Source organism: Macrosteles quadrilineatus, unplaced genomic scaffold (assembly GCF_028750875.1).
Source record: "Macrosteles quadrilineatus isolate MER2022 unplaced genomic scaffold, UCM_ALF_1.0 Scaffold_2__2_contigs__length_208266976, whole genome shotgun sequence".
In the NCBI taxonomy this organism is placed as follows: domain Eukaryota; kingdom Metazoa; phylum Arthropoda; class Insecta; order Hemiptera; family Cicadellidae; genus Macrosteles; species Macrosteles quadrilineatus.
In genome coordinates this window covers 116,829,360-116,851,805 of record NW_026542595.1, presented here as the reverse complement: position 1 = coordinate 116,851,805, position 22,446 = coordinate 116,829,360, and the positions used below count along the sequence as shown (strand labels likewise).

General features: G+C 34.6%; 1 protein-coding gene across 1 annotated transcript; it reads left to right on the top strand.

Moving 5' to 3' along the window:
* Positions 1-191: 191 nt before the first annotated feature.
* On the top strand, positions 192-21,816 carry LOC128986566 (ethanolamine kinase 1). The gene is made up of 7 exons (XM_054406998.1): positions 192-372; positions 6,503-6,728; positions 16,115-16,261; positions 16,757-17,016; positions 18,903-19,126; positions 19,841-20,060; positions 20,437-21,816. The coding sequence occupies exons 2-7, from the start codon at positions 6,603-6,605 to the stop codon at positions 20,507-20,509; spliced, it is 1,050 nt and encodes a 349-aa protein (XP_054262973.1). The 5' UTR covers positions 192-372; positions 6,503-6,602; the 3' UTR covers positions 20,510-21,816.
* The last annotated feature ends 630 nt before the right edge of the window (positions 21,817-22,446 follow it).

The following is a 22,446-nucleotide window of genomic DNA, read 5'->3' as shown; positions in this document are numbered from 1 at the left end:
CATTATACGAGGAGTAGTGTACTCAGTTAATCAATGCTTATACTTTTTACATATGTATACTTATAAATGGCTTTTAGTTCTATGACAAATTCAATTTTTTGTAGTGGCACCACTGAAGTGACGGATCAGATCAGGTGATCATTGTTTTAACTGACGTCTGCTGGTCTGCTATCTGTCACTGTCTCACTGTCTGTAGGTTTGGCGTTTGGAAAGAAATCAAGTGTCAAGTCCCAGTCTAATAATTAATCAAAATTGTCAATGTTTGTATGTTATTGACACGGTAGTTAGTTTTGATCTATATTATAGTTTGTATATTTATTTTTACTGCCCTGTCGAGCGAAGACCTTGGGGCTCTACTTACCTGCAACTAAGGTAAGAACATCTTCATTTAAACTATAGTGATAGTGATAATTTTAACACCGGTTTTAGGTTAGGTCTATCTGTTAAACTTTGTCTTATGATTCCTGGAGTAGTCTGTGGCTAGTAATACGAATGTTTCCGTGTTAGGCCTATAATATAATTGCTATATACTATTTCACCAGGCACCAGCTATTCAGTTAAAAGGTTTTCTACCTTCCCTAATTATAAGAGCAATTTGTAAAATAGCCCTATTTCCAGTTCCATTAATCTGAGTGGGCCTAGGCCTAAGCCTACCTTTAGATAATTAATTTATGCCAATGACATAATAAGTTACTGTTTCATTATCTGTACTTCAAGTAAATCTGTTTGGAAGTTAGGGATAGTTAACTTATTATAGTGATGAGATATCATTTTTGATGCATTAGACCTAGGCCATTTTCAATTTAGGCTAGATTTTAATGAAACATCATTTTAAATTTAGACATAAGCATATAGTGAAAATTAAAGGAACCTAGGGGGTAAGTTTCTTAACTGGGCTACGCTAATATTGATTGAAACTATCCATTCGATTAGTAAACCTTCATTCGATTTTTTCATTAGCAAGTTTGGTTGGTTAGGTTAGGCCTATGTCAGTTTCGATATTTGTAACTAAGTTAACTTGGTAGGTGTATGGCTCTGGGGAGTAGGATTTTTTAAGCGAGATTTATCCCTATTCCCTATTCCCGTTAACTTCTTTTAATTATTGATATAGTTAAAAATATTGATTATTAATCAATATTTTCAATTGATAGTTTCCATCGTTATTAGCTTAGCCCAGTCAAGAAAATGTACCCAAACTAGGTTTAGTAGAATGCAAAACTCCTGGTTTCGTAGAATCGCTGCTTCATGTTTCTAACAATTACTGTACTACCTAAGTAATTTTAAGTGACGGAACAACACATTTCTGTTTCACCTGTGTGTTATCTGGGTTTTTCTGGCACCAGAAAATTAAAAGTTGGGCCTAATATAAAATTGTCTCATGGTCATACAAAATGTATCCTTATGCCTAAGATTAACAGGTGACATGGCATGACTTAACATTTTGTTCAAGTTTTGTTGAGATTTATGGGGCAGTAGTTTTGTAGTTTATTTGTAATACACATAGTCTACAACACAGTAATTATAAAGGAATGATCAATAATAGTTGGTCATCAATATTAAGAATAAAGAAATCGTATTTGGGAGGATTTAAGATTTTGGGGTTTCTGTATTGCCTTGGTGAAGTCTGGTGTGACTGAAGAGAGTTTAGCCTTGTAATTATTGTGAGGAGCGGAGAGCACTTTGCGGGAATTCCTATCGCACAGGGTCTTTCTCAACAGTTAGCATTGTAGTACATTAGGGCAAGTGGCGCAGCGCAGGACTTTGCTTTAGGCCCCATTGACTACCGGTAGTGATAGACCCTGCTTTAATGTAGGCCTACCATTGAACGTTTCCTCCTGTACATTACTTTTCATCTGTGGTAAGTTAGGTACAACAGAGTTTGATGAGAAAAGCCAACTACAAGTAAATGGTTATTGGCGTTGGTGGAAGTTTACGGGATGAGCAAATTCCTTACGAGTTGCATCTCAAATCAGGAATTTTGCTACGTTTCGCTGATCTTTACTGCGAGTGTGACCACTACTCGTTGAAAAAATTGATTTTTGGTGCTATTAACATGAGGATAAATAATTTTGTTTTGGGTAAGGTGGTTCTCATAAATTATTATACTAAAAATTTAAATAGGCATAGAAGTGTTTTACAAAAAATACTTTACCATAGAATTCAGACTGTTAATTCCTCTAAAATGTTAATTGTTTTTTGTTGTGGAATTTTTGAGGTTGGATATTCCCATCCTATTACAACTCGACCTACTGCACTAAACCATCAATTGGTTCTTCCTCTACCTCGATAACCTTCCTCACGCTACACTTGATTAAGGCATGAAGTGGCTGTGGATTAGTTTGTTATCATTGAAGCCAAAGTGGATTTTAATACATCAAATTAATCTATAGCAAAACAATACTAGTTTATGATGGGTACTAAACTTTTAGGGTGGTCATAAATTATTGGACACTTTAAGATTATATTAACAAAAAAAAACCAAGCAACTTAGAAGCACGGGAATTGTTTAGTTAAATGGCAAATTTTAAACGGTTTCATGCAGTAAATGGGAAAAGAAGCTTAAAAAATTTCAGAAATAAAAAGTATAGTAATCTAAACTGTGATTGTAAGTTATATGCTTTTTTTCTCAATGGCTTGTGTTGTGGCATAATCAGCTGGCCAACAATGAACCTTTCTACACCAGCTGCGTATGGAATTTTGGTGAACCAAACCTTAAACCATAGATTAAAGGAGTAGAGGCACTCCTTTAATCAATGCGTAAACTGACTCAAGTAACAAAATTACTAGTGTGCAATAAAAATTAAAGTATTTGGTTTCATGAAAGTAAATCTGTAATAACTTTTTGTAGAAGGCTTTGTTTAGAGTATGGTGTTAATTCTTTGCAGTTAGGCCAAACGGGAGTAAGTCAGATGGTGGCTAGTTTTCAGGGTTAGGCCTAGAAAAAATAACGCACTTTCAAAGCGTTATTATAATTAATTATTAAAATATGAATGTAATCATAAACTTATATTATGTCAATATTCATCTGAAAAATATTCTTCTAAACTTGTCGTTTCACATTTTTGGTTTTTATAATAATTAATTGTAGTTATCCCCTTTTGATCTTTGACTTAACTCTTTTGTATCATGACATAAGTCTTTTTGATCTAATTCTAGATGACTTAACTCTTATTTTAGAGTAAGTACATTTTTACAATTCATACCATCTGTTTAACGCTATTTAAAAAAAATGTAAAGAACTTTTGTTACAAGTTCGTTTTTTATGTTGGATATAAAAAAAATTTCAATTGATAATTTTAAAACTTTATTTAATGGAAACTACATCATACATTATGAAGTAAAATTGCATTTAGGCCTATTTAAATTCAGTGATTGATAAAAAATCAAATTTTAAATTAAGTTGGCCTTATTTGTTAAACTAAATATTTATTAATTAGCCATTGAGATAAAAATTAACAAAACTTGAAATACATCATTTTCTAGTCCAGCTTCTAGTCCTCATCTGGGTCGATTTCTCTTAGGTCAGGATCTTCATCCGGAATGCTTGATGTCTTCAGGTTTTGTAAAATTCATGGAACACTGTTGGAACCACATTCAATAACGATATCAGATCTCTCTTCTTTGCTGGTGCTATAGGAAGAGGGCCAGCATATGACTTCTTCAGTTCTGGCAAAGAAAACGAGGCTGTGTCTCGTCTGGTTCGCCGCTTTATAGAAAAAGTTTGGAATACTTCATTTTCATCCAATGATGTTTTGAACAGTACTTCTCCAAAAGAGCTTGAATATTTGAACCAACAGCATGGTCTCCAGTAGAACCTGTTACCAGATGCGTCAATCTTTTTCAGAACTAGTGGTCCGGTTTTACTGAGAAGTCCAGAAAAGTCCAAAAAATTTTCTTGATCCATTTCAACTACTTTGAACTTCTTATTTGTGCACCTTATTAATGTTGCCCAGTCATGTGGGTGGGATATTATTGTTTCTGTTTTTTTAATTTACCAGCTGTTACTTTACAAGGAGTAAAAATGAAGAAGCCTAGCTAACCTGGTTCCGGTATTGAAATTGTATGTTTAATCTTAGTAATCACTATGTACCATCATGTTGATTAAGATAATCCTCAAAAGGAATTCAACCAGGCTTAACCCAATACCTTTGTTATTTAACTACTTCAAAGTCTGACTTATCCAGACCTTATGTTGTTTAGTTTGATCAAAAGGATTTAAGTCAGACTTAAATCTGTTGTAGGTACCTTATTTTTGTTTGACTCTAAAGAGCTATGTCATCTTAACACTTTTGGATCACAATTACTGTTTGGTAAATAGGGGTTAAGCTGACTTATTCCTTTTTTATCATGACACTCGTACTTAGCTCCTTAATATCTAGTGGAATATCTCTAAAAGCAAATTTTTCTGACTTAAACCGTTGGTACCATTGAAAAGGGCGCATTTTTTTGATACAGAAGAGATAAAAACCTTGAAATGTCAAAAAAATGACTTAACCCCTTTTGGCCTGACTGCAAAGAATTATCCGTGTAACAATTCTATAAAGTTCAAACAACTGGGAAGTGTCCAACATATAGTCTAAAGGGTCCTTATCTCATAAGAAATATAACTTACAATAACAGTTTAGGTGATTTTTCAGTCTTTTTATAGCTACTTTTTTACAATTAGTTTTTTGCATTTACTGTATAAAACTGTTTTAAATTTGCAATTGAATTAAACAATTCTCATTTTTGTAAGTTGCTTGGTTATTTATTTATTTAATCTTTAAATAAGTACAATAATTTATAACCATCAACCAGCCTGTGCTTCAAATAAAAGATTTTCTCAACGTAATAAACAATTGATTGAAAGTAGACCTATAATTTTGTACACTATTGATCCAGTATGTGAAATAAGTCATATCAATATCAATACAGTACTAGCACATCCTGTGGTAGCTTTACTTGTAACAATTTAATTATAAAAGGAAAAACTAAATGTTTAAAATCTTGAAAAGACTAATGAAATAATAAACAGTATCAGCAAACTGACACATATACTTTCTCCAATCAGCTTGACATTAAAATTACTACTCTATACTATCTATAAATTACACCCCACCACTTTTGGCCAACAAATTAAAACAAAAACTGGCAACTGGACTTAAGCGGGTAACTAAAAAGAAATAATAACTAAGGTTTTCAATAAGGCCACAAAAATTCTCTTTTGCTCGTCCACAAAATCTCTCGTCCACAAACTACTTTACATAACTGAAAACAAATCAGTTTAAATTGCACCAATCTCGTCCATGAAAACCCTGTTTGAGGCTGCGGCGTGGCCACACGGGCGTTTTTTTTTTTTCACGCACAAACGCAGCATGAAAACACGCGAAAAATTAAAGTAACATTGAAACGAATATGCGCCCACTACTGCGGGAAAACGAACTGCGTGTGGCATACCTCAATTCATGCTGCTCATATTTTTCGCGCGTTTTCACGCTATGATTGTGCGTGAAAAAACGTCCGTGTGGCCGCAGCCTGACTCATCAAAGAAAATCGCGAATAATTCGTCAGAGAAATCCGCGGCTAACTCGTCAGTGAAATCCGCGGCTAACTCGTCTGTGAAATCCGCGTCTAACTCGTCAGTGAAATCCGCGGCTAACTCGTCTGTGACATCCGCGGCTAACTCGTCAGTGAAATCCGCGGCTAACTCGTCAGTGAAATCCGTGGCTAACTCGTCAGTGAAATCCGCGGCTAACTCTTCAGGGAAATCCGCGACTAACTCGTCAGCAAAACCGTGGCTTACTCGTCAGTGAAATCCGCGGCTAACTCGTCTGTGAAATCCGCGGCTTACTCGTCAGTGAAATCCGCGGCTAACTCGTCAGTGAAATCCGCGGCTAACTCGTCTGTGAAATCCGCGGCTTACTCGTCAGTGAAATCCGCGGCTAACTCGTCAGTGAAATCCGCGGCTAACTCGTCAGTGAAATCCGCGACTAACTCGTCAGTGAAATCCGCGGCTAACTCGTCAGTGAAATACGCGGCTATAACTCGTCAGTGAAATCCGCGGCTAACTCGTCAGTGAAATCCGCGGCTAACTCGTCAGTGAAATCCGCGGCTAACTCGTCAGTGAAATCCGCGGCTAACTCGTCAGTGAAATCCGCGGCCAACTCGTCTGTGAATTTCGCGGCTAACTCGTCAGTTTAAACAGCGGCTAACTCGTCAGTGAAATCCGCGGCTAACTCATCAGTGAAATTCGCGGCTTACTCGTCAGTTTAAACAGCGGCTAACTCGTCAGTGAAATCCGCGACTAACTCGTCAGTGAAATCCGCGACTAACTCGTCAGTGAAATTCGCGGCTAACTCGTCAGTGAAATCCGCGACTAACTCGTCAGTGAAAACGGCGGCTAATTCACCGTAGCCTGTACTCTAATGTACGACTTTTATAGTTTGAGGTTAAAGGGATTAATCCTATTCATCGAATTTAAGTAGCCTATGTTAGGTGGTATGTTTTACAGTTATGTTTGTAGTTGTAGCATCAACGATGGGTGGGGGAGGTCAGCGCGCTCCTAGTAGATCGACGTGATAGTGGCACTCTGGCACTCGGCTGTCGACAGTCGCGGGTGTACCATGGAGCAGACGACGTCCCCGCCGCACCTGGACATCACCGTCCTAGCTGAGGAGTTGGAGGCGGGAGCGGCGACTGTGCTGGAGGCGATCAGACCCGCCTGGAGTGTGGACAAAGTCACTTACAAGGTAACTAACAGGCCTAGTCATTACATTCCCGTGTTATAGTTGTAGCAATGTTTTTGAACGAAAATGGACATACTGTCCCAGAAACAGTTACACTATTGTTTTAAGTTCTATAGATAATTACCTACACGTCTTATATAAAATCGTGGAGTATGCTACTAAATTAAAATGTCTTTGTTTTATTCCAAGTATCTCCATGGAATTATTTTTAATTTACAACAAAGAAATATTTTTAGCTTATTAAGCACTCTAATCGGAGTGTAATAGAGTGGTGTTTTAGAGTTTCATAAGCAAAACATGGCAAAATATGGTGGGATTATGAAATCCCACTCAAATAAGCCAAACTGATTACAATTGAATTCAACATATACACAGATTCATTAAATTTGTATGTTTTCTAGAGGTTTACTCGTACCAAAAATGTATTTATTTATTTATAGACGGAAAACTCCATTTTTATGTTCATATGTTGATGTTAATAAATAGGTACATTCACTTTTATAGAAAAAATGCAATCGAAATTGGTTTTTGAGGTAATAGTCTTGGTTATTGGTGATTATTGCTATTATTTAAACTTTATTTAATTTACAATCTGTTCAAATGTTGAACAATAAGCAATGGCAATAACAATATAACATGAAATTTTAAATAAAAATAATAATTTGAATAACTAAGAAACAATTTTGAAACAAACTTTTCAAGTTTTAGCGTGTCTTTAAGGTAAAGTGGATATATATAATTAACTTAAAATATTTTGGGTAAAGTATAAAATAAGAAAGTATACAAATTAATCTAGGAAATATGTATCTCATTGTTGTAATAAAGCCTAATGAAATTCTGATGTTTTGTTTGAATTGTCAAAATTTTCAAATGAAATTGTTTTGGAAACTCTAAAATCACTGGTTTTTCACATTCTGATTGCAATAACAACTTAATATTTTTTTAAAGTCAAGAATATTTATTTTATGGGGATACTTAGAGTAAAACAAAGACTTTTTTAATATACTAGTGTCTATTTTTTTCTCGGCAGTAGATCAATTGAGCCATTGCCAAATAAAAGCAAACTTTAAGAATGCTATTACTTCTTCCAGGTGTTTTTATTTTCAACGGCTTCCATTCAAATTATGGGCCTACATTAGTTGATTACAAAACAACTCCCCTAATCAATGGTAAATGAAACATTTGTACCTGTATGACAACTATTTGTCAGTCAGCTGTTCTGAGTTGTTTACGTGTTTTGTTTACTAACTAGTAAATGTAGGTCACCTACCTTGCCTGGCTGCAACTCTTAGATCATTTCAAGGACAAACTACTTCTTTTGACCTTGGAGAAGACAACTAGAAAAAATTTCAGTAATACACCTCACAAAAAGTTGTGTTAAACATTTTTAGTTTGTGCTATCCACAATTTTTTCTACTTTTTTTTAAAACGTTAAGAAATGAATTCATATGAATTCACAATTTCTGTCATAACAACACTTTAAAAAAACATATTTTTACTGAGATCGTAATATAGTTCAGTCCACTATGGTACCTTTAGACCGACTGTGGAAATGGAAGAGCATTTTTAACAAATTTTGTTTAAAAAAACAGTGGATTTAATTTTTTTTTTTGTATTTTGTTAAGACAGTAAAAATTTTAATCCACTGTTTTTTTTATCAACATTTGGTCTGTTTAAGCAGGGGTGCCCACAAGGGGGGGCCGTGACGCAGACTGCGTCATTGAAATTCTTGGGGGGGGGCTCAAAAAAATCAAATGGGGGGGGGAATAAAGTTAATTGCAACAGTGTTCAACGTGACGACAATCCAAAATACATTACGAAATTGCCAGATAGAAAGTGGATAATTAATGACAATAGTTATATTATTGAATTAAATTAGTTAAAATAGGATTTTAGGATAGTTTAGGATTCGTGTAGAAAGTTATTATTTAAGATTAGCAAGACGTGAGATCTACTAAGAGCAAGAGAGGGAGCGCACGGGATGGCTCAACTGCTGTGATAGATAAAAGATAACGCGTGCTGGTACAGACCATCGACGGTACAGACACGTCCAGCTACACCGCGACTTAACCATAGCAGAACTCTTTGTTGACATAAAGCTCGTTAAAATACAATCAAGTAGCAAGTAGCATAGGCTACAATAATTTACACTATTGTGTATACTCGATTACCTGAGTTAATAGGGAGAGGGGGCGGGGAAATGAAAAATACGGTTAATCCAATATAGTATAAAAACAGATGACAAACTCATTAAAACGCTGTAACCAGCCATTAAGTCACGATTTACATTTTTATAAACGAAATTCAATATTGCACTATCATTATTATTGTAAATTTCAAATCATCTATCTTGGTTCAGTTGTACAAACGGCAACGTTTAAAATTGTAGCTAACTCAAACCACAGAAAACGTACTACTATAACCCAGAATGCTAACCGCATGGTAAAAAGCATTAAGCGGTTTGAGAGAGCTTTGCCTTTCAATCCGTAGGCAGCGCCACCAGCGTTGCTATGCTATTGCATGGCAACGCTGGTGGCGCTGCCTACGGATTGACAGGCAAAGCTCTCTCAAACCGCTTAATGCTTTTTACCATGCGGTTGGCATTCTGGGTATAGTAGTACGTTTTCTGTGCTCAAACTCAACTAATCACTAGCCAAACATTGCATTGCTATCACAGAAAACGTAATACTATATTGCTATAAATAACGTTAATATTAAAGGAACCTTTAGAAAGTGTTATAAGGTACTGCTCATGATAGACAGATAGGCTACCGATAGGTGCTGAATCACAGCATAGGAATTGATAGATAAGTAATAAAAAAGTGTAAAATTATATTTAGAGATAATTAAAACACTCTTAAAAAAGAATGTAACAAGAACAATCTTGTTATAATCTTTCTTTGTTCTTTTGTTCATTAATAGGTTTCTCTTCAATTCATACACAAATTCAACAAGTCGCCATATTTTGGCCTACTCATTGGCCAATCACAGCCTTACTAAAGTTACCATGGTTATCACTCAATCACAGTGTACAAGCATTATATCGTCATCATTCCCCAGCTGTTGTATCTGAAACTGTTGTAACATAACGCACAGCAGACAGAAGTGTATAATAGTCTGGTTGCCGGTCAAAAAACCTGGAAGTAAGGTCCACCCGAAGTTTTATGGTGTTTTCTGTTTCTTCAAGACCTACATAACTAAAATCTGCAAGGTGCCACTTTGTCACCCTTGAGCAAATTGAAATATTCAAGATGGCGGCCAAGATGGCTTAAAAACTGTATATTTGCTGTATCTTTCCCTATAGAAGAGACAGGATAATAATTTTTGTGTCTAATTTTATGTTTTAAGGGTCAGAGAATACCAATAATTGATTATCTTAGTAATTAAAATACCCCCGCCACAGCAAACCTGCCGACTAAGCGAATTTTCAGTTGCCTGAATTGATTTTCAATTAAATGTATTTAATTAACATTAATTTTTATGAGTACTTAGGCTTGCTGCTACAGGGAGGGTAAAAAAGTGTTTTTTTCTTGTGAAATATTAATAACTTAGTATAAAATAAATAAATTTACCAATTTTGATCAAAATATATCCTAATATAAAAAATATATAAAATATAATCAAGAATAACATGTGAATTTTAAAATAACAATTATTTGTATTTTCTCCGTAACTAATAATGGTACAAAAACACTTTGATATACTAAATTATTTGTTCTTTTAAGCTCTTTAAGAAGGTTTGAAGAGAAATTGGAAAATTTTGCGTTTAGAGGGTCAAAAATTAGAAAAACAAATTTTTACCCCATAAAACCCCACGTAAAACCCCGTTCCCATGGTCCGATCATGCTGGTTCGGTTTACTAATCCTGTATATCTGCTGTATCTTTCCCTATAGAAGAGACAGGATAATCATTTTGTGCCTAGTTTGATGTTTTAATTAGAAAATTACCCAAAATAATAAATCAATATTTAATAAATTTCCACATTAATTTGTTGCCAAGTTACCTTATCAACAATGTTTTCAAGTATTTACTTGACTTAAAACATTATATCTATGGTTTCTGAGGATAAGTGCTACATTCAAACAGAACACAGTCATCAAATCAGTTAACTTACAAGCAGTTCTCCTAATTGATGCTTGTGCTGTACTGGGGACAGTGCATTATCCTTCTTCAGGAACAGTGAATGACTTTATCAACTGCTTTTTAAATTATAGTTTTCTTGAATTAAGAAAAAAACACTGTTCTTTAGGCTAGTCAAAATACGGTCCAACATCAAACTTAAGGTAAAAGAAATAAAATATATTTCTTCCCCATATATTCCAAAATATATGGGATTTTGTCAAAAAAGGTGTCAAGAATATTATACTAAAAATCAAGAAAATCCAAGTGGTGGAAAGCCGCCATTTTTGAAAAAACTTCCGCCATATTGGATTTATGTAAGCTTTTAGTAAAACATCAATTATTCGACAACTAATCGTCTTAACGATTTGCGGTTTGTCTTAATAGATTCCTCTTCAAGTTTACTTTAAGATAATAATAACCTTATACCATTTCATTATTGATTTATTTAAAATAGACAGCTTTAAATTGAAACAATAGCAAATTTCGAAGATTTTTTTTGTAAAACCTTTAAATGTTTGCAAATATAAACTCAGGTGATAAGAACATTCATATTTTGTGGCTCTTAAAAGAATCTGAATACAATTTTCAACAATTATCAACCTCATATCAGTTTGTATATTGCTTTGAAGATATATTATGGGATATATTGTTATTAGTCTTCAACTTGGAACGCTAGTCGTGACGCGGGCTGCACCACTACATCTAGTTCAATTAAAATACACTTTGAGGTGGGAAAAATTGCTTTGAGAACATTTAAAACATATTTTGGAATCATACATTCATACATATAGGGCAATGTATAAAAAGATCTGACAAAATCCTAGCATGAGAACACTGAACACTGTTTTTCATAATATGTTGGTGCAGACAAGCCTTGTATGGTTTTTGCACCTGTTGTATAATATGCATGTATTCATTATAGTTCAATAAATAAATTGATTGATTGAAAAAGTTGGGGTTTTGAAACATACCAAAATTCAATTTTTCATAATAGACAATTACATATATGTGTCCGTAAACACGATAACTTGAGTAATTTTTATACAATTTTGATGAAATTTGGTTTGAAGGTGTAAGGCAGGATAAACTTGAATGAGTTCGAGAACCAGCATGATCGGACCATGGGAACGGGGTTTTACGCGGGGTTTTACGCGGGGTTTTATGGAGTAAAAATTGTTTTTTCTAATTTTTGACCCTCTAAACGCAAAATTTTCCAATTTCTCTTCAAACCTTCTTAAAGAGCTTAAAAAAGCAAATAATTTAGTATATCAAAGTGTTTTTGTACCATTATTAGATACGGAGAAAATTTAAATAATTGTTATTTTAAAATTCCTATGTTATTCTTATGGGGAATATTGTAAAATGTTGTAGTCTGCTTGTTTATGGATATATTTTGATCAAACTTGGTAAATTTATTTATTTTATACAAAGTTATTAATATTTCACACAAAAAAAAACACTTTTTACCCTCCCTGTAGCAGCAAGCCTAAGTACTCATAAAAATTAATGTTAATTAAATACATTTAATTGAAAATCAATTCAGGCAACTGGAAATTCGCTTAGTCGGCAGGTTTGCTGTGGCGGGGGTCTTTTTATTACTAAGATAATCAATTATTGGTATTCTCTGACCCTTAAAACATAAAATTAGACACAAAAATTATTATCCTGTCTCTTCTATAGGAAAAGATACAGCAAATATACAGTTTTTAAGCCATCTTGGCCGCCATCTTGAATATTTCAATTTGCTCAAGGGTGACAAAGTGGCACCTTGCAGATTTTAGTTATGTAGGTCTTGAAGAAACAGAAAACACCATAAAACTTCGGGTGGACCTTACTTTCAGGTTTGGGTGAAAAATGCCTTTTGGCAACTAGACTATAACGGAGCAGACGATTGTTGGCGCAAGTGTTGTTTCCATTTCATTTTCATCAAAGGAGCTGTGATGTTTCTAAAGGGAGGGAGAGGGGATCGTTATATCGAGAAAGACGCTGACAATTCGTTATGGCTATTCTGGCAATAAAAAATTCCTTAAATTGAGGTGACTTATAAAACTTTAATTTTATTTATATAGAAAGATAAGTTTTCCAGTCCTGTACAACACTGATTCACGGTCTTTTCCCTGTAATCAAAATTCAAGGACAACTTGATACACACAGAATCTCCGGTTCCCGGCCTGGATGATGGCTAGTTATTTAATTTAATTTACAGTTACATATTAGTACTCGTGATAAATCAAACCCGTTATATAAGCCAAAACCACACGGTTATTAATCTCACTTGGTTTTGGATTTGCTTACAAACGTGATCGGAAATGGTTAGGGCCTACACAGTATTCTTAAAGAACATTTATGTAAACATATCAGTGACAGCTAGGAAAAGGAATCTTTATCAAAACAGCTGTTCGTAATTTCATATATGACGTGTTCTCTTAACAGATTATTAGTATTTCATAAATTAATGACGTATGTAGTAAACATGGAGAAAATAAACTATAAAAATCAAACAAAATATTATTTTTAATTGTCCGTTATTTTATTTCCAAAATAGTGAGGCCATATTTAATGGCTATAAGGACTCTCTCGCCAATCCTGTGGAAACAATTAAACCATTAGAATCAAAATCGGTACTCTAGTTTTCTTTAGAGTAGGCCATGAGTAGGTTGCATAAAATGCTTTCTGGGCCGTGACAGACGGACATAAATGGAGATAAGACATGTTTCAACTTCTTCAATGTATAAAACATAAATAACCCAAAATATGTATAATTCTGAGCAATGTACAGACAAAACTATAACTTTATTGATATAGATTAACTGGGTTTGAATTTTAAATATCTAAAAAAAATATAAAACTTCTTTTATGGTTTTACAAATAGTGCTGGGCGGGGGAATAATGTTTCTCATTTGTTGTGTACATCATTTATGGGGGGGGCTGTTGCTCAATTGGGGGGGGGGTGCGTCATGAGTCTAGGGGGGGATGGGCACCCCTGGTTTAAGTATTTATTTCTGTAGATGTAGGCTATGGATCTGTTACTGCTTCTATAGTTATCGATTTTATCCATTTATTTATATAAATACACTTTTTACAAATAATTTTACTAGTATAAAATCCTAATGTCAAAATTAATTTTGTTTATAGCTGACGAGGTTTAAGAATCATTACCTACAAATGGAATTGAAAACATATGGAAATCTCAACATCAGTTTGCTGTGTAATATTTGTCCTTTGAACTCAGATATTTTAGAGATAACAAAGCTTGTTTAGGCATTATGATTGCTTACACAATCATTTGTCATACTGTTTATCTTTGTTTAGTTGTCACTCAATCTACTTTGCTAACTTGACAATCTTCTCGGCCAATTTTACTTTATGTGTTTGGTGTTATTTGATCAAAAATATAAAATTTACATTGATAATATTTCTAAACGCTACCAAAACTTTTATTTTGAGGTGTAGGCAACAGTTTAGACATCATGTTAGCAATTCGAAATGCTGAAAGCAAAAACATTTTACCCATGATGATAGCATACTAGAAACTATTCTTGGAAAGCATGTTCTATGTATAATTATTTTCTTAAATGTAGATTTAATAGCTGAAATGAAGGTGGTCTCTAAATTGTATGACATATATTTATTTAAAAAAAGTTTTACTAACTACTGTATTATTAAAGTACATCAGTCTATGAATATCAGTATCAATATAAGATTGCACTAATCCCTTTTACAGGGGTTTATTTGACTATAAAGTTTGAATTGCTCTCAATTACACAACCTTTCCAACATATTATCTTATCAGACACTGTGTTTCTGATGGTTCTTCCGACTTGTCCTACATTTGAGAAAAATTCTAACAATTGGAAGGTTTAAAATTGGTAGAATATTCTTGTATTTACAGTACAGTACATTGTTTATGACAACTATTAAGAATTCAAGTAAGATTGAGACTATTAATACGGTGAGTGAGCGTAGCGAACGAACTTCAAACAGGACGTGTGAGTGCAGCGAACGAGCTCCAACCTAAAGGTGAGTGAGCGTAGCGAACGAACTTCAACCAGGACGTGATTGAGCCATGCGAACGAGCTCACATATGAAGCTAAACGGGGCAAAGCCCGCGGGTACAGCTAGTAGCTGTCTAAAGGTCACTGGGTCCTTGCACTCCTGAGATAAGTCAGTTTTTAACGGTTTGATACTGACCTAACTGTCCTGAATAGACATGTAATAGATGGTCTAGACTTGGGCAAAGGCTTGTCTTAGCCTGTAAACGAAGTTACAAAAGAGACAAAAGCATATTAAAATCTAGGTTAAGATACGACTTTCCATTATCATCTCTTAACGGCTGTATAAAGGAAGAACACAAATAATTGTATCCCTCCCCTCAAACAATTACCTCAGTCATTTATATTAAAATCAATATACAGTAAGGATTCAATTATCCAAATGTCAATTCAATCATATGATATTCAAACTCCTAGCCTCCGATTATCAAACTGCAAAAATCTAATGGAGTGGAACTCCAACCCTTCTACTGATTTTTGTTCTTCATCTATATTAAAACTTCCTTCGCAGAATGATTCCTAAACGTTAAAAATACGAGTACAGATCAGTTTCTGTGTTCCATTGTCAGAACATTTTTATTATTTTCACCCCTGTCTTTACTAGTAGAGAATAGAGATAATCGACTCTTTATGTATATAAAAGGCAAAGCCCTCACTGACTCAATCACTCATCAATAATTCTCCCACTTCCCATTTACCTAGGAGTCCGAAATTTGGTACACTGATTCTTTAGGCATTAAATAGGAAAACTAAGTTGTTTTTATTCTGATCGGACTCTCGGGCTCCCCCCCAGTGGCTCTGGAGTTTCCCATTTTAACCTCATGAGTACTCATATTTAAATGGAATTAATGAATCTTAACAGCTGTTTCAATTAAACAAGTTGGTTCTGTTCTATGATATTCAATAGCATTAAAGTTACAAAGATTACCAACAGGGTGCAGCACTATTATTATTTTTTAATTTATGACAACAGCTAATTTTTAACCCAAAGTTGAGTGAGCGTAGCGAACGAACATCAACCTGGAGGCGAGTTAGCGTAGCGAACAAACTTCAACCTGGAGGCGAGTTAGCGTAGCGAACAAGCTAACTTCAACCAGGTCGTGATTGAGCCATGAGAACGAGCTCACTCATGAAGTAAAACGGGGAAAAGCCCGCGGGTACAGCTAGTACAGTTATAAACCTGTTACTTGAGTTTTATAATGTCGGATGATCAGTTGTTCACAGATGGAATCACGAACAAGTTAATCGGTTGCTTCAACTCGGCAAACGGATCTTCAGATGTTGACATCATCCTCGTGAGAGTGTATGGACCGAACACAGACCTTCTGATCAACCGGAAAACCGAGCTGGAGAATATTAAGGTGGGTTCATTTAACTCTTGAGAATAACAAGCTATAGGTTAATTTAAATCTTGAGGATATCAAAGTCCGGATTAAGTTATCTTGGAAGATAGGTGTGTTAACTTATCTTTCGATACAACCAAGGTAGGCTAGCTTATACCTTGAATTAAAATCCACATTCTTAGCCGCTGAGCAGTAACGTGACTAAAAAGTTGGCTTAATCTTCATAAATCAGCTCAAAAGTTGTAACTGCTGTTAAGCCTAATTTTTAGTTATCTCTTAAGACGATCGATGTAGGTTCGCTTATCTCTTGAGACTATAAAGGTGGTTTGGTAAATTTTCTTGCTATTTTCATTTAAGGATAAAATTGTACATTGTCTAAGAAACTAAGACGACTTTTGAATGCTATAAATCAAAGCTTTGAGAACTTACAGTATACAGTTGAAGAATATTTAGTGTATCTGATTAAAAAACCATTCATGTTCATGGTAATGTTTATAATAAATTTTGTTTCAGCTCCTACAAGGTGTTGGGTTTGCTCCGCCGCTGTTTGCAACGTTCAACAACGGCCTGGCCTACCAGTACATACCAGGAGAGGTGTTGACTGTAGAGACGGTGAGATCGCCTGAGATATATCCTCACGTCGCGCGACGGCTTGCGCAGCTGCATCGGCTGCGGCTCCACGATTGCCAACACGAGCCCATGCTATGGCCGGCACTGGACAAGTTCATTAAGCTCATACCGCAACAGTATAGCGATCCGGACAAGCAAAAAAGGTATGAGAGCTTAAAGCATGAAAGGGAGGATTTAGTTTCTTACGGATTGGAAATGAAATAACATTAAATGTGCGTTTTAATTGTGCTAAAATCAATTATACTCAAGATTTATAGTTTCTTATTTGTTCTAATCAGCTGTATGGTTGAGTGATATTGTAACTCTATCCCTACATTACTCTGTTTTAATAGAATTTGGTGGAGCTTTGAAAACTTCATATTTTCATAACATAATAATAATAATCAACGTAGAAAAATTTTCATTAAATTTAATAATATTATTATTATCAAGAATTAGTACGCTCTTGAAGTTGCATTTTTTTTTTAACTCATTCTAAGCTATTAACTCTATCTACCTATTAACTATCATCATTGACTATTAGTCAAAGCTATCATTCTAGCTAACTTTTCACTTAAAAACTTACATTATTACTTTTCCTGTTGCAGCAAACTAGTTATCCAATTTGAAAGTAAGTCTGCCATTTTAAAGGAAATTTTGAAAATTTAATATAGTAAAATAGAAATCAACTTAGTTTGTAGGTTTACTGTGGCGGGGGTATTTTATTGTTCAGTTAGATTAGAGTAGTATGGCAACAAATTCCGTACTTCACTCGTCCAAAATTTCTTAACCATACTCGTATTGCAATTCTGCACTTGACATTGTTACATGCCGGGGAACAAAAGTAGGCTACTCGTCTGGTTAACTCCAGGGTTATTTTTAAAATATACTAATTCATATCAAAATGTAAATGCGTAGCATATTTAAACTCTGGGTTTTTGTTCCCATGGAGACCAATATTTATATCCAAAAGCTCCACCTTTGCGTGTCAATTTAAGGGATTTAAAGTACAAAACTATATTGTGTTTGTTTAGATAAATATATCTGTTCATAACAAACCTTTTGTCTAATCTCAGTCCAGTCATTTCATTAGTTTTTGGTATTTACCCGGTATAAACTCACAAGAAATTTAAAATTTATATAAAAAAAATAAATAAAAATGCCTTTTTTATCAAGCGTTTTTCAGTACAACTGCTTTTCAGAACAACTTTCGTCGATAAAAATAATTAAGCTAACAAATAAATAAATAGAACAATAACAAAACAGAAACAAGACAATATAAAAAATACCATCCTGTTCTTTTAATAATGGACGAGAAAATTAAATATAGTTAAATGCCTCCAAGTAATCAAAGGTCTATTTTTATGATATTATACTGTATTTACAAGATCCATTTACATAAATTGTTTTGTAAAAATTTGTTACAAAACTTTTCTAACTTTGAAGACATTGAGAACTGGAATTTGCGTTGACAGAGAAATTCTCATTCTGCTTCAGTAGTCGCAATGTTATTGATTTGCCATAAACTCATGCGAGTTATTATTTGTCTCTGTCACAACACAAATTGTTTATCCTACATTGCAATCTTCGTCATTACCTTTCATGCTTTGTATTGAAATGTTTTTCAGTATTATTTTACGTTATGAGTTTCAAAAAGAACCTTCAATTTGCTGAATTGATTTATTTCTGACAATTGCTTCAAATGGAAAAATTGGTCCCATGAAAGACAGGCTGTAAACTTTGTATATGTTTGGAAAATGAGAATTTATATTTAATAGTTTATTTTTTGCGTTTTCTGGCCTTTTTATGATATTTATGATACAAATGTTACAAGACAACAATGAAAAATACCTTCAAGGATGAGTTTTAAAAGTTACTAAATAATATATAATACCTAAAATATATAGTTGTGTCTTGTTTGTAACCGTTCGTCCAGGTTCTAATACTATTGATGGATAGGCCTACATACTGTGGCTCTCGATTAGATTGTAGTTGGTGTTGTAAATACATATTTCACACACAATGTCATTGAAACATCTGTGAATTGCAGGTTTGCGTCTCTTGTGGCAGGAGGTGTGCAGAGTTTGGCCGAGGAGTGCGAGTCACTCCGTAGCGCGCTCAGTCACCTTCACTCTCCCGTTGTGTTTTGTCACAACGACCTGCTACTAGGAAACATCATCCGCACGCCGAGCTCAGTCAGCTTCATAGACTACGAGTACGCAGCGTACAACTACCAGGCTTTCGACATCGGCAACCACTTTGACGAGTTCGCTGGTAAGTGAATGTGTTTGTGACCTAACTCTAGGCTCTAATCCGCAACCTTTTTACACATTACTTTTGCCAGGCCTAGAAGGTTGTGGCGTTAGCTTATAGCTGAAGCCATAGTTGATTGGCTGTTTAGCGAATTTCCCTATAGGGAAGTAGCTATTACCGTAGGTGGCACGGTAAGACCTAGACCCGGGACCGATTTACTTTTTCATTTTGATGTCCCCAGAGGCCAAAAACATCATTCGTTCAAATTTTTATATATGTATATATATACGTCCGTGAACGCGATAACTTGAGTAATTTTTGTCCGATTTTGATGAAATTTGGTTTGAAGGTGTAAAGCGTATAGCCAAAGTTAATGAATACCTATATAACTTATAACAGGCTTCTAAAGAGAAAGCTTGCAGTGGGAGAACATCTTCCTAGCTTGTCTTTCTTAGCTAATTTAATGTAATTTTATGATACTGTTTAACTTAAAGTGGAGTGGACTGCAACTGAAATCGCTTCTCCGCTCTTTGTGTTTTTCAGTTCCGTTCTGCACCAAGGAAACCCTAGCTTTAAGTAAAACTAACCTCTTGATTAAAGATGCCATTGTAAATATGAGTGAAACAGCTGTTCACGAAAATGACATAATCCTGATCGTATGAAACAGTGGGTATTTAACATTGAAAATCTTAAACTTAATATCATTTGAAGTGTATAATGTGTTTTGCTCTGTAGGGGTGAGTGATGTGGATTTCTCCCGATATCCAGAACCCCAGCTGCAGCAAGCCTGGCTGCAGGTTTACTTAGAGGAATTCCTCGGTCGCTTTCCGAACGATTCGGAAGTCACTACACTCTACGAACAAGTCAACAAGTTTGCCCTGGCCGCTCACTTCATCTGGGGCATCTGGGCTTTAGTGCAAGCGCAGCACTCAAACATCGATTTTGACTTTGTACAGTGAGTATTTCAGTAGACATTCCATCTAATGAGGACCAGCTGTAGCTTATTTATTTTATGAAAAAAGGCACACAGTTGAATGAGACAGAGTAGGCTCCTGTCTGAAATATCCTTGTAATATTTCTGTTTCCTCTCTTAGGTTTTGTTTGTTGTTATGTGATATAACCGGTTTTATAGTTATCAATGAGTTCTGATTTTTGTTTAGTTGGGTTCAGCATGTTCTCTTGTTGGCTCAATTCTTCTACATTTAAATGTAAATATTGCTATCCACAGTCAAAGCTTTCTATTTCTTAGTTATTATTGGGTAAATTTTTAGGGGTTTATTAAGAATAAACCGGTTTACTATTTCTAATGAGTTGGGATTTGTTTTTTGCAGGTATGCGGCTTTGCGGCTGGGTGAATATTTCAAAAACAAGAGTTTGTTACTTTCAGAACACGAGTCCAGTTGATAGTCATCGTTACATTTACACTGGATTTTAGTGCTCAAACCCATCAACGGCGTTGAAGTAGTGATCAAATCTGTCAACGAGACGAAACTGAAGTTAAATGCCCAAAACTTGTGGTGCCAAATATATTATAAACATTACCAGTGTCGTATATCATTAAGCATCGATTGTCTATGAAATCTCACGGTTTCTGATCTTTTTGTAACTGTACTATTATTGAATATTTTATTTTGTGATATTTGTACTTGTGCGATGATTTTTTGCAATATTTAATTTGTATATTTTGGCGTATTATAGAATTTTGCATTGTCTGAAGTGATTTTGATGTGATTTTTTGTTTCTATATCAAATCACGTTTAACTAGTTTATCTTAAAAAAAGTTACCATTGTGGTAGGGAGAAGTCACAAAGATCGTGGAATATAAATTTTATGTCAGTGTTTTTATAAAAAATATTGTTCACCTTGTGTGATTCTTTAGAAGAATTTATAGTTGGATTTAAATCTTTCAAGGTGAAAGCTCACAGAAAGATTGTTTTTTGTAGCATTTGATGCTAGTCATGGTCGGTAATGTTTGGAAAAAGTATAACTAGGCACGCCACCGTCCTGCCATCACACATGCTTTATGAAATCTTGTATTACTTAGTTAAGGCAACCAAATCAGTTTCATCACACACATTCCGTTATGAAAATTACTAAGATAATTGTTTGATGAAAATTGCAACAGCTGTTTTTATTCATCTATAAATTAAATAGAAATTTGGAAACATTGCTTAATCTTTCTACAGACCATTTGTATGCAGTAACTTATACACATACTCCCTTAGTAGATTTCTCATCCTTATGGAACAGCTGAAGACAATTTGATTGTTAATTCTGTACGGTTTTTGTAGATGTCGTGTTTTGTTTACAATTTTTTTCCCATTATTACAGCCATTTAAAACCTCGTTTAACCAAATAATACGATCTAATCATAAACAATAACTTGTCCCCTAGTTATATAACCAAACAGTAAAGCACAAATCAAGAAATTAACCCTAAAATAATAGAAACAAAGTTTTGTCGACACTAGCGCCCATGTGTCACGTACATGAACTAGACACGAAAAACGTGCTTCAAAATTTACAATGGGATGAGAAGTCTACTTGTGTTGGTTAGTCTATGCTTATACTATAGTTTTCTCTTTGTTTTTCTATTTGAATTTATTGATTCCAGTGTAATATAGTTTTAAGGTTATTTATGCATTTATTTAACAAACAAGACTACTTATTTTGTTCCATAAATATTTTGTTGTTAATAAAATTTTATCCATATCTCTGCTTAGACTTTATTTGTAAATGTCAGCCACTTTATCATTTCTGTAGGTTAAGACATCTATTTAGAGTTCTGTTAGACCACAGAGAAGTAAATCACAGAGGAAACATTTAATGGTACACTTAAGTGGTGTCTAGGGCCAAGTCCAACACCACACCCCCGCCATTGTGTACTACAACGCTCACAGTGGAGGAAGACCCTATGCCCTGTGCAATAGGAATTTGCAAACAAATTCATTTTACAGTCAAATACCAGTCTGTGGAATCCTCAGAACTGCTAGTCTTGAGAAAAAAATTATGTAAACTATCTAACTATGGACTAACTATCAACAGGAATACAAAAACATTTAACTTTAATTCGGCCAAGCTATACCCAGGCTCACGTGACTGTACTAAAGATATTCTGATCGTTCTGAGTAGCTGAGTGTTTAGTGCTCGCTTTCAAATCTGAAGGACACGGGTTCATTTCCAAGCGAGATTGTTTCTGGACTCAGGTGCCATTTTTGTAATTAATTGGGCTATCAACAAAAGACTGGTTGGATAGTAATGGAGCAGTGCCTTACAATAAATCTTACCACACTTTTTCCACACCAGAAGTTGTTTGGGTTGCAGGGCTGTTTAGATAAATGG

Coding starts and splice junctions, on each gene's coding strand:
- LOC128986566 (XM_054406998.1), top strand. CDS start 6,603: ATGGAGCAGACGACGTCCCCGCCGCACCTGGACATCACCGTCCTAGCT. Junction 16,262..16,756: donor CCGAGCTGGAGAATATTAAG/GTGGGTTCATTT, acceptor ATTTTGTTTCAG/CTCCTACAAGGTGTTGGGTT. Junction 19,127..19,840: donor CCACTTTGACGAGTTCGCTG/GTAAGTGAATGT, acceptor TTTGCTCTGTAG/GGGTGAGTGATGTGGATTTC.